At 46.7% G+C, this 11,602-nt stretch overlaps 1 protein-coding gene across 2 annotated transcripts in view; it reads right to left on the reverse strand.

The window, feature by feature from the left end:
- The window catches only part of MORF4L1 (mortality factor 4 like 1), a 39,812-nt gene extending 28,955 nt beyond the window's left edge, over positions 1–10,857 (reverse strand). For both annotated transcript variants that reach the window (XM_084641238.1, XM_084641237.1), the window contains exons 1-2: positions 10,769–10,857; positions 2,332–2,378 (exon numbers count right to left, since the gene is read on the reverse strand). In XM_084641238.1, coding sequence (XP_084497364.1) covers positions 2,332–2,378; positions 10,769–10,808 — 87 coding nt within the window. In that variant the 5' untranslated portion in view covers positions 10,809–10,857. The remainder of the gene's footprint in view (positions 1–2,331; positions 2,379–10,768) is intronic.
- Positions 10,858–11,602: the final 745 nt, after the last annotated feature.

Below are 11,602 nucleotides of genomic sequence, written 5' to 3' on the forward strand. Positions count from 1 at the left end.
ACCATGGCATTACAAATGGTCGAACCTGCTGTAATGACTGGCTTTAGAAATTCACCCTAATTGTGAGCTCAACTGTGGGAAAGTGGATAAATGTTTACAAAGTGTTCCAGTCACATAGAACAATAAACATTGATGGGAAAAGGTACAAAAGGGAGAGACAGACTGAATTAGTCCAATCAAGGCAGCCTCCTGATCGAACTCCAGGACTGTGTTAAGCTCATGACTGGTAAACAAGAAAAGCATGGGACCTAAAATTGGTGTCTGAAAATAAGCCTGTTGGGGGACAAAATGACAAAGGGATGAGTTATTCCACCCACCACTCTTTTGGGGCCCTTAAAAAAAAAAACCCAGAGTTTTGGGGATAATTTGAGGATGAGTGCAACAACTGCTGACTGAAAGAAGGGAAGAAGCAAGCATCACCATTGTGGCTGCTACTCCCAAAAGCTCCTGGGGCCCTGGAATCCACTGAGACATTGTTGGACGTTCAGCATCCTAACCAGCCCAGGCCGAAAGAGGGACCCAGAAGACATTGCCATCTCCACTGGCTCCAAGTGAATCTCAACCACCATGTAGTGCGTCAGACTTCATCTCTTCCTCCACCCCTTGTGTTCTTCTTTCCCCTTCTTAATCCTTCTCTTTCCTACCCCTCTTCTTCTGCCTTCTGTTCAATAAGAGTCTTGTTAGCCAGCAAAGACAGCATCTTTTGCAACACTACTGTAAGCCTGTAACCAAAAGACAGTAAATGCAGTGCCCGTACCAACCCATGCTGGTACAAACCTGCTAGGTCACAAGAGTGGCTGATAAAACCATGTACTCTGTCTGTTTTGCAAGCAGTGAGGCTGAAAGTGAGATCAGGCACCAGAGAGAAGCTGCATTTTCTCTCTTGTGTGTTCTCCTCATCTTCTAGGAAGCAGGATCATACTTTAAACAACCACTATCTCAGCTCCAGCCCCTCTCAACTAATGTCTTCTCTTTCCCCCCCCAAAAGGACTGTTATTAGCATCTTTAACTCCATCTAGGACTGTCAAACAAGAGCAGTTTTCCTTCTAAAGGGAAAAGGAGCAATGGATGTTCAAATGAAAGCCTTAAGACTTTACATTTAAAATGTTTTAATTATTTCTCCTTTTTCTGTATCTTCAATAAAAGATAAAGGATTTTTAATGGTGTTTGCGTCACGGTACTAAGCAGGCTGAGGTCTCTGTAAACCAAATCCCAAACTTTGTTTAACCCTGTTTAACGTTGGACAGGGACAGGATCATATTAACACTTTTGGCTTTTCAGGCCCATTGATTCCATCTCAATATAACAGACCCGTCCACATGCCATTACTACCTCTGCAGGAACTATTTTAGTGCATTTGACATGGTTCCTGAATCCTATCTGAACGGAATGCATAAGACAGAATGGGCTTTGACTACTTCTATAGATCTAGTACGTACTGAGGAGAATTGGTTACTCACCCATATCCACCCCTAAAAAAAGGGTAGAAAACATTTGGAATTGGAGTAATCTCACTGTATGAAATATGTTGTAGTCCTGCTCTGCCTTAGAATACCCTTTTAAAACCTCTCCCACTACACCTCATTTTGTTCTAGTACAAGACAGAGCTTTTTTGGTTTTAGTGTTATTCATTCTCCCTTGACGCAATTAGGTGTCATTTTGTCCCCACCTACACAGATTTACAAGCAACCTTAGAGCCTAAAAAAATTTTTTTAGAAACTGATCTGACTAGAAATATGGTACGGGGATAGAGGGAGCTTCAGTAACCTGAGAATTCAGTATTTTATCTAACAACTGAAAGATTAAAGTATTAAGAGATGACATTCATGATGAATGGGAGGCCAAACTGGAAGCCAAACCAACTTCCAATTTCTTATTTTGTAATATATGAATACATACACATGCTCCTTAGAATCCGAGAGCATATTTCGAAATAGCAGACTTCTAATAGGAGCCTACATGATATATATTCCATTTCACATTTGGTGAAATCTTTTCATGTTTTTACACACGCGCCTAGGTCCATTCACATGGCTTCAAATTCCCACTTACTACCTCCATTACACCTTTATCTTGCAAGTTTTTAATTTGAATATCAATATCCAACAAATGTATGTGCTTTACAGTTTGTAAAACTGCAGGTTTTTTTTACAAAAAGCAAAGTAATTTAATATTTTCTTTTCATCGGTTCTCTCCTCAGTTTAGCTTGAATTCTTGACTCAATCCAATCTAGTGCTTAGCCAATAGGCTACTTAATCCATTCAATTCTTGTGTTCTTTATGTAAATGCTATTTTTTGCCGTCATCTGCAAAAATGAAAATCCAGACATACCTTTGCTTCATAAAGGAGAGGTCCATGAAAACACAGCACTCGTTCACCTGGAAAAATTTGCAAATAGCCATCTGATTAGACATATTGATGAACAATACTGCATACGAAGACATGCATTTTACAAAAAAAACCACAGGAAACCAAATGCCATTAAGAGTGCTGTGCCAAGAGACTGTCCAGTGGCAGCATATTACCTACACATGTCAAGCTAGAAAGCAATCCAAAGGTGGTCATAACTTCAAAAAGCACCTGCTTATGAAATGGAAGATGAGTGGAGGGTTAGCTCAAGGCTCTCTGCACCACCAATCCCCATGCTGGGGATGAGCAAACGGGTTGCCTGCTGAGCAGCCTCACAGGGGTGCCTATGTATCCCCTGTGCTCTGCAAGAAGGACTTCTGTGCAACCCCTGCACAGGCTGGCACTGAAGGCCACACTGTATGGAATATCTTGGGCTGCCCCAGATATCTGTTGATGCAGATACATAATGGATGCAAATGGCACAAAGCCCTCTCTCTATTCCAGCCCACAGCCTGGGGCAACAGCTGTGAGGGAGTGGCACAGCAGCCCTATACCCAGGTTCTGAGCTGGATTTTACCTGCCTAGCCTCTCTGCATTCTAACTGGATAGAGTTCTATTACGCTGGCTTTACATGAGTGGACTGAATTTCAACCTGAATGTACAAGCAGTAAATAGCACAGCAGAAACAGGTCAGTCTTGTTGCAACAGAGTTAAATTCTTTTAGAGTGCTCGGTTTCATTTTGTTTTGAGAAAGGGAACACGATTCTCTCTTTTCAAGCCAACCTACTGTCTCATTTTAAAATTATGGTGCAAAAGCAGCCTAGTATTTAAATAAGAGTTTTCCTTTTCCTGGAGGAAACTCAGCACCTGACATTTATTTCTATTGCAAAAAATAAACTAAAGAAAACTAGATATAATGACATCAAGTTCTCCCCCTCTCCAAAGGAGCCAAAAAAAGAGTATATCTGAACGAGGGCACAGGGGAAGGGGGAAGAAGAGGCTCTTTCACTTTTGAACAGATTGTTTTTACAATCAGGATTTCAGCTGCTATAAGATCCCTATTGTGCAGTTGTTTACAAAGTGGAAGTCTCATTTATTTAACATAAGATCTCAGAGGGCAGATGTTTCCTCCTGTACAGTACTCCCTTGTAATAAAGGTCACACCCTTCACATTGGTGACCAGTTCTGCATACCAAAATAATTAAGCTGTACCAATAACTTACAGGGTTACAGTCCACTACTGAGTACCCGACATTCCCTTCCTTTTGCAAGGCGGCCATTTCTAGCTTTGTCTGTCATTCCTTATTCTATGCCTACAGAGTAAGCTGAGCTTTAATAATCCTTTAACTGCATCAAATATTTAGTGATCAATTTACTAAACCACTTTTCCAATTAATACTTTATTCCCAGATTCAATATAGTGGTACAATAAAATAGATTTGGAGAGTTCACTGTAAATGCTAATCAGAGGGATTTCATGCTCACAGTGGGTCAGAAAAAAGATTCACTTACATGAGAGCAAATTCAAGATAACAACTTTGTACAGAAACTGTTTTAAGAAAAAAATCCGTATGAAAGTGGCTTGCTGAGACTGGTTTGACATTTTTAGACACCAGCTTAAAAAATATTTTCCATAGAGGAAGTACCCACTTTGAAGTCTATTGTGTATTTTTATTAAAATGTGTTTTCCATTATGAATATTTAATCTTAAAACTATCTTTAATATTTAATCTTAAAACCATCTTTAATATTTAATCTTAAAACCATCTTTACTCAGCATGCAAAACAGCTATTTACAAATTATGACTATACTATTTCACCTCTATTTTGCACGGTTTGTTAACACTACTAGAAAACAAGCCTTGTTTACCTGTTCTTAAAAATGAAGATTTTGCCTGTGTTTAAGAGGCGTTAGGCTCTTTACAGAAATAGAGACCAAGAACATTCTGTGGCATTATGACTGCAAGACACCCAGTACGGAGAAATCAGAAAGGCTGACAAACCTTCTCCCCCACCACCACACTTCACACTCAAACAATAGGAAGAAATTTACAATAGTCTTCCCTAACACTAATTTAGATCAAAATAATTCCAAATCATATCTGTACAGTATATAGACACACAAGGTGCACTACAGTGAGACCCCACCTTTATTTATTCAGTTCTCATTAAAAAAACAAAACCAAAGCCATTTTTGAATGGAGCCGTTTTTTGGCCAGGCATGCTTTACCAATGTTCTTGGATGCCAAACTATGCCAAGTGGTTTTGTTGCTTAGTAATGCTGCTCCTAGTTTCTAAGCTAGAGCTGGTCAGTCCATGCTGCTGTCCCGAGCTTGCAAGTTCTTCTGCCCACATGGCACAATCTTGGCTTCCATTGGGCTCCAGATAAGCCCCCCCCCCCCAAAAAAGACAAAAAACCACACCTTGCAGGATTGGGGCTTAAATGCTTAATGCTACATTAATTTCACATGTGGAAGGTCTCATGTAGTCCATGGGATTCTAATATATACATTAACGACCTGATCCAACACCAAGTGAAGTCTTTCCATTGACTTCAATGGGGTTTCAATAAATTGCCAGTTGCTGGATCAAGATCCAGAATGGACAAGATATAATGCAAAAGACAACTTTGCAAGATAAGTCTGCTTTTTAAAAATAAGTAAGTAAATACTACTAAATCCAGGGAAAATTTTTAAAGATCACTTGGTGTCAGCTTTTCTGAAGCTAAAATAAAAATGTGGCATATTATATATTACACCAGAAATTCACATCATCAGCATTTATGATACTTCTCTTTCCTATATGAATACATCTTAATCTGTGCATTTAAAAAAAACCCACCAATCTTTCAAATTGCGTATTTAAATATCAAGAAAATCTCTCATTTTCTTAAATCGTAGTGAATCCATTATAAAAAGCTAAAAGAACTCTCCCCTCTCGCCATCCCCACCCAAACATTCCCAATAGGATTCCTTCTACAGATAAACTAGAGCAGGGGTTCTCAAACTTCATTGCACTGCGACCACCTGACAACAAAAATTACTACACAAGCCCAGGAGGGAGGACCAAACCCTGAGCCCACCCAAGCCCCACAGGGGGCGAAAGGGATTTCAGCCCTGGGCAGGTGTCCTGTAACCTGAGCCTTGGGCTTCAGCCCCAGGCCACAACAAGTCTAAGCCAGCCTTGGTGACCCCATTAAAACGGGGTCACAACCCAGTTTGAGAACCACTGAACTAGATAAAGGATATATTTGAGTAAGCCACCAACCTTAAAAGGGACACTCAATGCAAAAAAGCATACCTAGTAAACTGGTAATATACCTGGTTTCAGAGTAGCAGCCGCGTTAGTCTGTATTCACAAAAAGAAAAGGAGGACTTGTGGCACCTTAGAGACTAACCAATTTATTTCAGTTAATCTCTAAGGTGCCACAAGTACTACTTTTCTTTTTGGTAATATACCTGTTTATCAATTTCTTAGATTACAAGTGAAAATATTTTTTTTTTTTACATCAAATCTGTCACTATTTATGTTCTGTTTACTAATAGGCCATCCTCAGCACAGAGTGAAGATCAGTTAAGTTGATTTAATTTTAGATTCCTAGTGCTGTAATGTTTGTGGTTTAGGCACCACAGGGAAAAGTTTGTTGAAGTAAATGTTTTCAGTTGACTTTATTTCCTTTTGGGCTGTGAACATGTTTATTTTGATCTCAGGCCTCCTAAAAATGAAGTTTTTTAAAATTTAATTTGAGCCAAATTTAAGTTGATGGTGCTCTTCAACTGTGAAATCATCTCACTTCCTTCTGTGAAGTTTCACTGAAGTAGTTATATAAGGTTTTGCACGCCATCCAATCTGATGTTAGTGGAATGATTATAACATAAATCCCACCGCAGAGACAATGAAATTCCGGAGTTTTGCATAATTTCCATACTAGATACTGAAGTTTTCTATGCAGTGTTGATGAGGGATTAAACACTTTTTTAGAGCCGAGGTGGCCAAACTGCGGCTCATGAGCCATATGCAGCTCTTCTATTGTTAAAGTGTGGCTCACAAGCCCCCCACCCTCTCTGCCTACCAGGCTGGGAGTGGGGGAGATCAGGACCTCTGTCTTGCAGTGGGATCGTGGGGTAGGGGCTTCTGTCCAGCAGGGAGGCGGGGTCTTGGGGCTTCATCCCTGCAGGGCACACCTGCCAGGACTTGAGGCTTCAGCCCCACTCCTGCTGAAGCCCCAAGCCCTGGCTCCTAGCAAGCGTGCCCCAGCTCTCAAAACTTCTGAAGATTTGTTGTATGCTGTTCCTGTCGGCTTGTAGTCCATCTTTGTGTGGAATGGAGGTGTGGAGGGCTTCTACATCCATAGTGGCCAGGATGGTGTTTTCAGAAAGATCACCAATGGATTGTAGTTTCCTCAGGAAGTCAATGGTGTCTCGAAGATAGCTGGGAGTGCTGGTAGCGTAGGGCCTGAGGAGGGAGTCTACATAGCCAGACAATCGTGCTGTCAGGGTGCCAATGCCCGAGATGATGGGGCATCCAGGATTTCCAGGTTTATGGATCTTGGGTAAAAGAATACCCCAGATCGGGTGTCTGTGAGGATTTGTTCTTGTGCTTTTTCAGGGAGTTTCTTGAGCAAATGCTGTAGTTTCTTTTGGTAACCCTCAGTGGGATCAGAGGGTAATGGCTTGTAGAAAGTGCTGTTGGAGAGCTGCCTAGCAGCCTCTTGTTCATATTCCGACCTATTCATGATGGTGACAGCGCCTCCTTTGTCAGCCTTTTTGATTATGTCGTCAGACTTGTTTCTGAGGCTGTGGATAGCAATGTGTTCTGCACGGCCGAGGTTATGGGGCAAGTGATGCTGCTTTTCCACAATTTCAGCCAGTGCACGTCAGCGGAAACACTCTATGTAGAAATCCAGTGTTGTTTCAACCTTCAGGAGGAGTCCACCCAGAATCCTCCTTTATGTAGTCTTGGTAGGAACGTCTCTGTGGGTTAGTATGTTGTTCAGAGGTGTGTTGAAAATATTCCTTGAGTCGGAGGTGTCGAAAATAGGATTCTAGGTCACCACAGAACTGTGTCCTGTTCGTGGGGGTGGAGGGGCAGAAGGAAAGGCCCCGAGATAGGACAGATTCATTCAAAAACCAGTTGGAGAACACTTCAATCTCTTTGGTCACTCGATTACAGACTTAAAAGGTGCAATTCTTCAACAAAAGAAACTTCAAAAACAGACTCCAACGAGAGACTGCTGAATTGGAATTAATTTGCAAACTGGATACAATTAACTTAAGCTTGAATAGAGACTGGGAGTGGATGGGTCATTACACAAAGTAAACTATTTCCCCATGTTTATTCCCCCCCTCCTCCCCCCACTGTTCCTCAGACGTTTTTGTCAACTGCTGGAAATGGCCCACCTTGATTATCACTGCAAAACGTTCCCCCCGCTCTCCTGCTGGTAATAGCTCACCTTAAGTGATCACTCTTGTTACAGTGTGTATGGTAACACCCATTGTTTCATGTTCTCTGTGCATATAAATCTCCCCACTTGTATTTTCCACTGAATGCATCTGATGAAGTGAGCTGTAGCTCACAAAAGCTTATGCTCAAATAAATTGGTTAGTCTCTAAGGTGCCACAAGTCCTCCTTTTCTTTTTGCGAATACAGACTAACACGGCTGCTACTCTGAAACCTATATCGTTATTGGTTTTTCCAAAGTTACTGTTATTAACTGGCCAGGTTATGTTTCTTTTGCAATAGCTCTAAGGATAGACTTCAGTGTTGTACAAAATTCATCTCTGAAGCCAACAAAGCTTAATATACCCCTACAGTTGTCATTTGTCTATTCTAAAACCACCACCTATTTTTAAACCAGATTTTATGGAGTAAGTTGAATCTTTCAATGAAATGTGTATGTCATGTTTCAGCCCAATGAGAATTAAGGCCTGGTCTACACTACAGAGATAAGCTGCCATGCATCGAGCTATGTTGACTTAACTACGCAAGTGTCTACACTAAAATTTTGCTCCGACAACATAATTGTCCTGCTACACCGACTTAACTCCACCTCCATGAAAGGCATAGAGCCAATGTTGATATAGTTACCTCAATGCAATGTCAGTGTAGACACTGTGTTGCTTATATTGACTATTACTGGCTTTCAGAAGCCATCACACAATGCCCCACACTGACGGTACAATCAGTAAAGCGCTCCTGGTGAGGCTGCACACTGACGTAAGTTAGGTTGACTTAATTTTGTAGTCTAGACATGCCCTAAATATTAAATTAAACTGGGGGTCTGTTATGAACAGAGGCAACCATAGCTATAGCAGTGTTGCAAGTCACCACAATAATCAGCACACGGGATTTTACAATATCCTTAAGCCATACTTAAAAAAAAAACATGTCATAAGGCAAGATTCAAGATCCCTAATTGGGCTATCTTATAAAAATATTTTAAGTAACAAAGTAAACATACTTCTCAACCTCAAGAAGGGAAAATCTTGACAGTCCTACTAAAAAAAAAATCTTTCAATGGCTTAAATGCCCACCGATGTCCATGGGAGTGCTTTGATACACACCTATGAGAAAAACAAAAATCAAGCATATTTTGAGTAAAGGAAAAAGTCCAGAATCTCACAGGTGAGCTGAGAGAGTGTTGAGAAGTATGAAAAAACTAAACAGCCATTTCCTAACCCTTTCTCTGATCCAGGGAGTATTAACATCCTAAAGGTCCTCTGTGTCCTCAGGTACTAGAACAGAATGGAGCCCAAATCTTGGCTAGCTAAAGGTCTCATTGAAGTATTGCCAAGGAGCTGCAAGCGCTCTGTAAGATGGAGTACACATACTGCACCTACCCCTCCTTTTACCAGAAAGGGGTAGCTGGAGGAGACTGCTTCCAGCAGGAAACCGTCCACCTTGAGCTAGGGTGCAAGGCCACTCAGATTCATCATCACCTGCCAGGATGGGTCATCACTGGCCTTGGAGGCTGCATTTCAGCCCCACAGTCCACAAATCGCTAGTTTCAGATACACAGTGCGTACGGAAAAGGAGGACTTGTGGCACCTTAGAGACTAACCAATTTATTTGAGCATAAGTTTTAGTGAGCTGTAGCTCACGAAAGCTCATGCTCAAATAAACTGGTTAGTTCCTAAGGTGCCACAAGTCCTCCTTTTCTTTTTGCGAATACAGACTAACAGGGCTGCTACGCTGAAACCTGTCACAGTGCATACAAGTGGTACAAAGCACAGAGCGATAGAGTGAATTCCCCTACAAAAACTGCAGCAGTTGGTTGGGTTTTGTTTTGTTTTTTTAAGAGAACCATCATTTCCTTTTACCCCCCCCCCCCGGCCCCGCAGAGTTAGCAAAAATAAACTGCAGCCAGAAGACTAAAAAGGCCCTTCCCCAGAGCAGACACGCCCCACAGCTTTGTGCAATACTACAGCATGGATTGGCCACAGGATCAGCTCTGCTTGCCTCCCCATCCCCCGGACACCCCTCCCCCCATAGCCCAGCCGGCCTCTCCCTGCACCCCTCCCTGCACCCCCCCGACCCCCCCCCCATTGCCCAGCCGGCCTCTCCCTGCACCCCCCCGACCCCCCCCATAGCCCAGCCGGCCTCTCCCTGCACCCCCCCCGACCCCCCCCATAGCCCAGCCGGCCTCTCCCTGCACCCCCCCCCCATAGCCCAGCCGGCCTCTCCCTGAACCCCCCCCGACCGACCCCCCCCCCATAGCCCAGCCGGCCTCTCCCTGCACCCCCCCCGACCGACCCCCCCCCATAGCCCAGCCGGCCTCTCCCTGCACCCCCCCGACCGACCCCCCCCCCATAGCCCAGCCGGCCTCTCCCTGCACCCCCCACCCCCCCCCATAGCCCAGCCGGCCTCTCCCTGCACCCCCCCCCGACCCCAACCCATAGCCCAGCCGGCCTCTCCCTGCACCCCCCCCACCCCACCCCCATAGCCCAGCCGGCCTCTCCCTGCACCCCCCCCGACCCCAACCCATAGCCCAGCCGGCCTCTCCCTGCACCCCCCCCCCATAGCCCAGCCGGCCTCTCCCTGCACCCCCCCCGACCCACCCCCCCACAGCCCAGCCGGCCTCTCCCTGAACCCCCCCCGACCCCCCCATAGCCCAGCCGGCCTCTCCCTGCACCCCCCCCGACCCACCCCCCCACAGCCCAGCCGGCCTCTCCCTGAACCCCCCCCGACCCCCCCATAGCCCAGCCGGCCTCTCCCTGCACCCCCCCCGACCCACCCCCCCACAGCCCAGCCGGCCTCTCCCTGCACTTCCCCAGCCCCACACAGCCCCTCCATCACCCACAGCCCCCTGCCCCGTCCCCCCATAGCCCAGCCGGCCTCCCGCTGTAGCCCCCGCCCCCCAGCACACACAGGTCTCCGGGCCCCCCCCCCCCGGGGAGCCGTGGCCCCGGCCCGCACTCACCCTCCTGGAATTTGGGCTTGGGGTCCTGCTTGGGCGCCATTTATAAGTGACTCTCCCTCCTCCCCACCCCGCCCCTCCCAGCGGGGCCTCGCCCGCTCCGCCGCATTATAGCGGCCAGCCCCGCGCATGCGCCGCCGCCGCCGCCCGAGGCATGCTGGGATTTGTAGTCCCGTGCCAGCTCCGCCGTGCCCCCTTTCCTCGCCCTGCCGACCGGGGCCGGGAGCCTCGCCCGCTGCGCACGAGGGGCCCTGCACGGTGCCTGGCCGCGGACTGCCGCGAGACCCGGCGCGGGGGTTGTTCCGGGCGAGCCGGGGCCCTGCGCTCCGCGGGTCAGGCTGAAACCTGGTGCACTGGCTGAGAGAGGAAAAAGGAAAGCTCGCGCCCAACGTGGGGCTCGAACCCACGACCCTGGGATTAAGAGTCCCATGCTCTACCGACTGAGCTAGCCGGGCGCTGCGGGGAGGCTGCTGGGCTTTGCTGCGGATCCTGCCTTGCCCGCCTCCGCCGGTTCGCAGCGTGCGTCCCGCGGACTTGGAGAGGGCTGGGGCAGGGTCCCCGGGGTGCCGCGCTGGGCCGGACCCGCGCCTTTGTCCGAGGGCGATGCAAAGCCGGGGCCCTCCCGTGGCTGGCCGCGAGCTGCGGGGCCGGGGCCGGGGCCAGGGCCGGGGCCGGGGTTCTCACGGGATGGTGCCGCCCTTCCCGGGCAGCGCCATTCCCACGGCCCCTGCGGGGGGGGGGGGGGGGAGGGGTGTCAGGATCGTGCCCCCACCCGGTCATCTCTCAGCGGCTCGGGCCAACACATCGCGCTGCTCAGCTCTCCCAGGCTGTCGTTGC

The sequence above is a fragment of the Lepidochelys olivacea genome, assembly GCF_965140295.1.
Source record: "Lepidochelys olivacea isolate rLepOli2 genome assembly, chromosome: 10".
NCBI classification, from domain to species: Eukaryota; Metazoa; Chordata; order Testudines; family Cheloniidae; genus Lepidochelys; species Lepidochelys olivacea.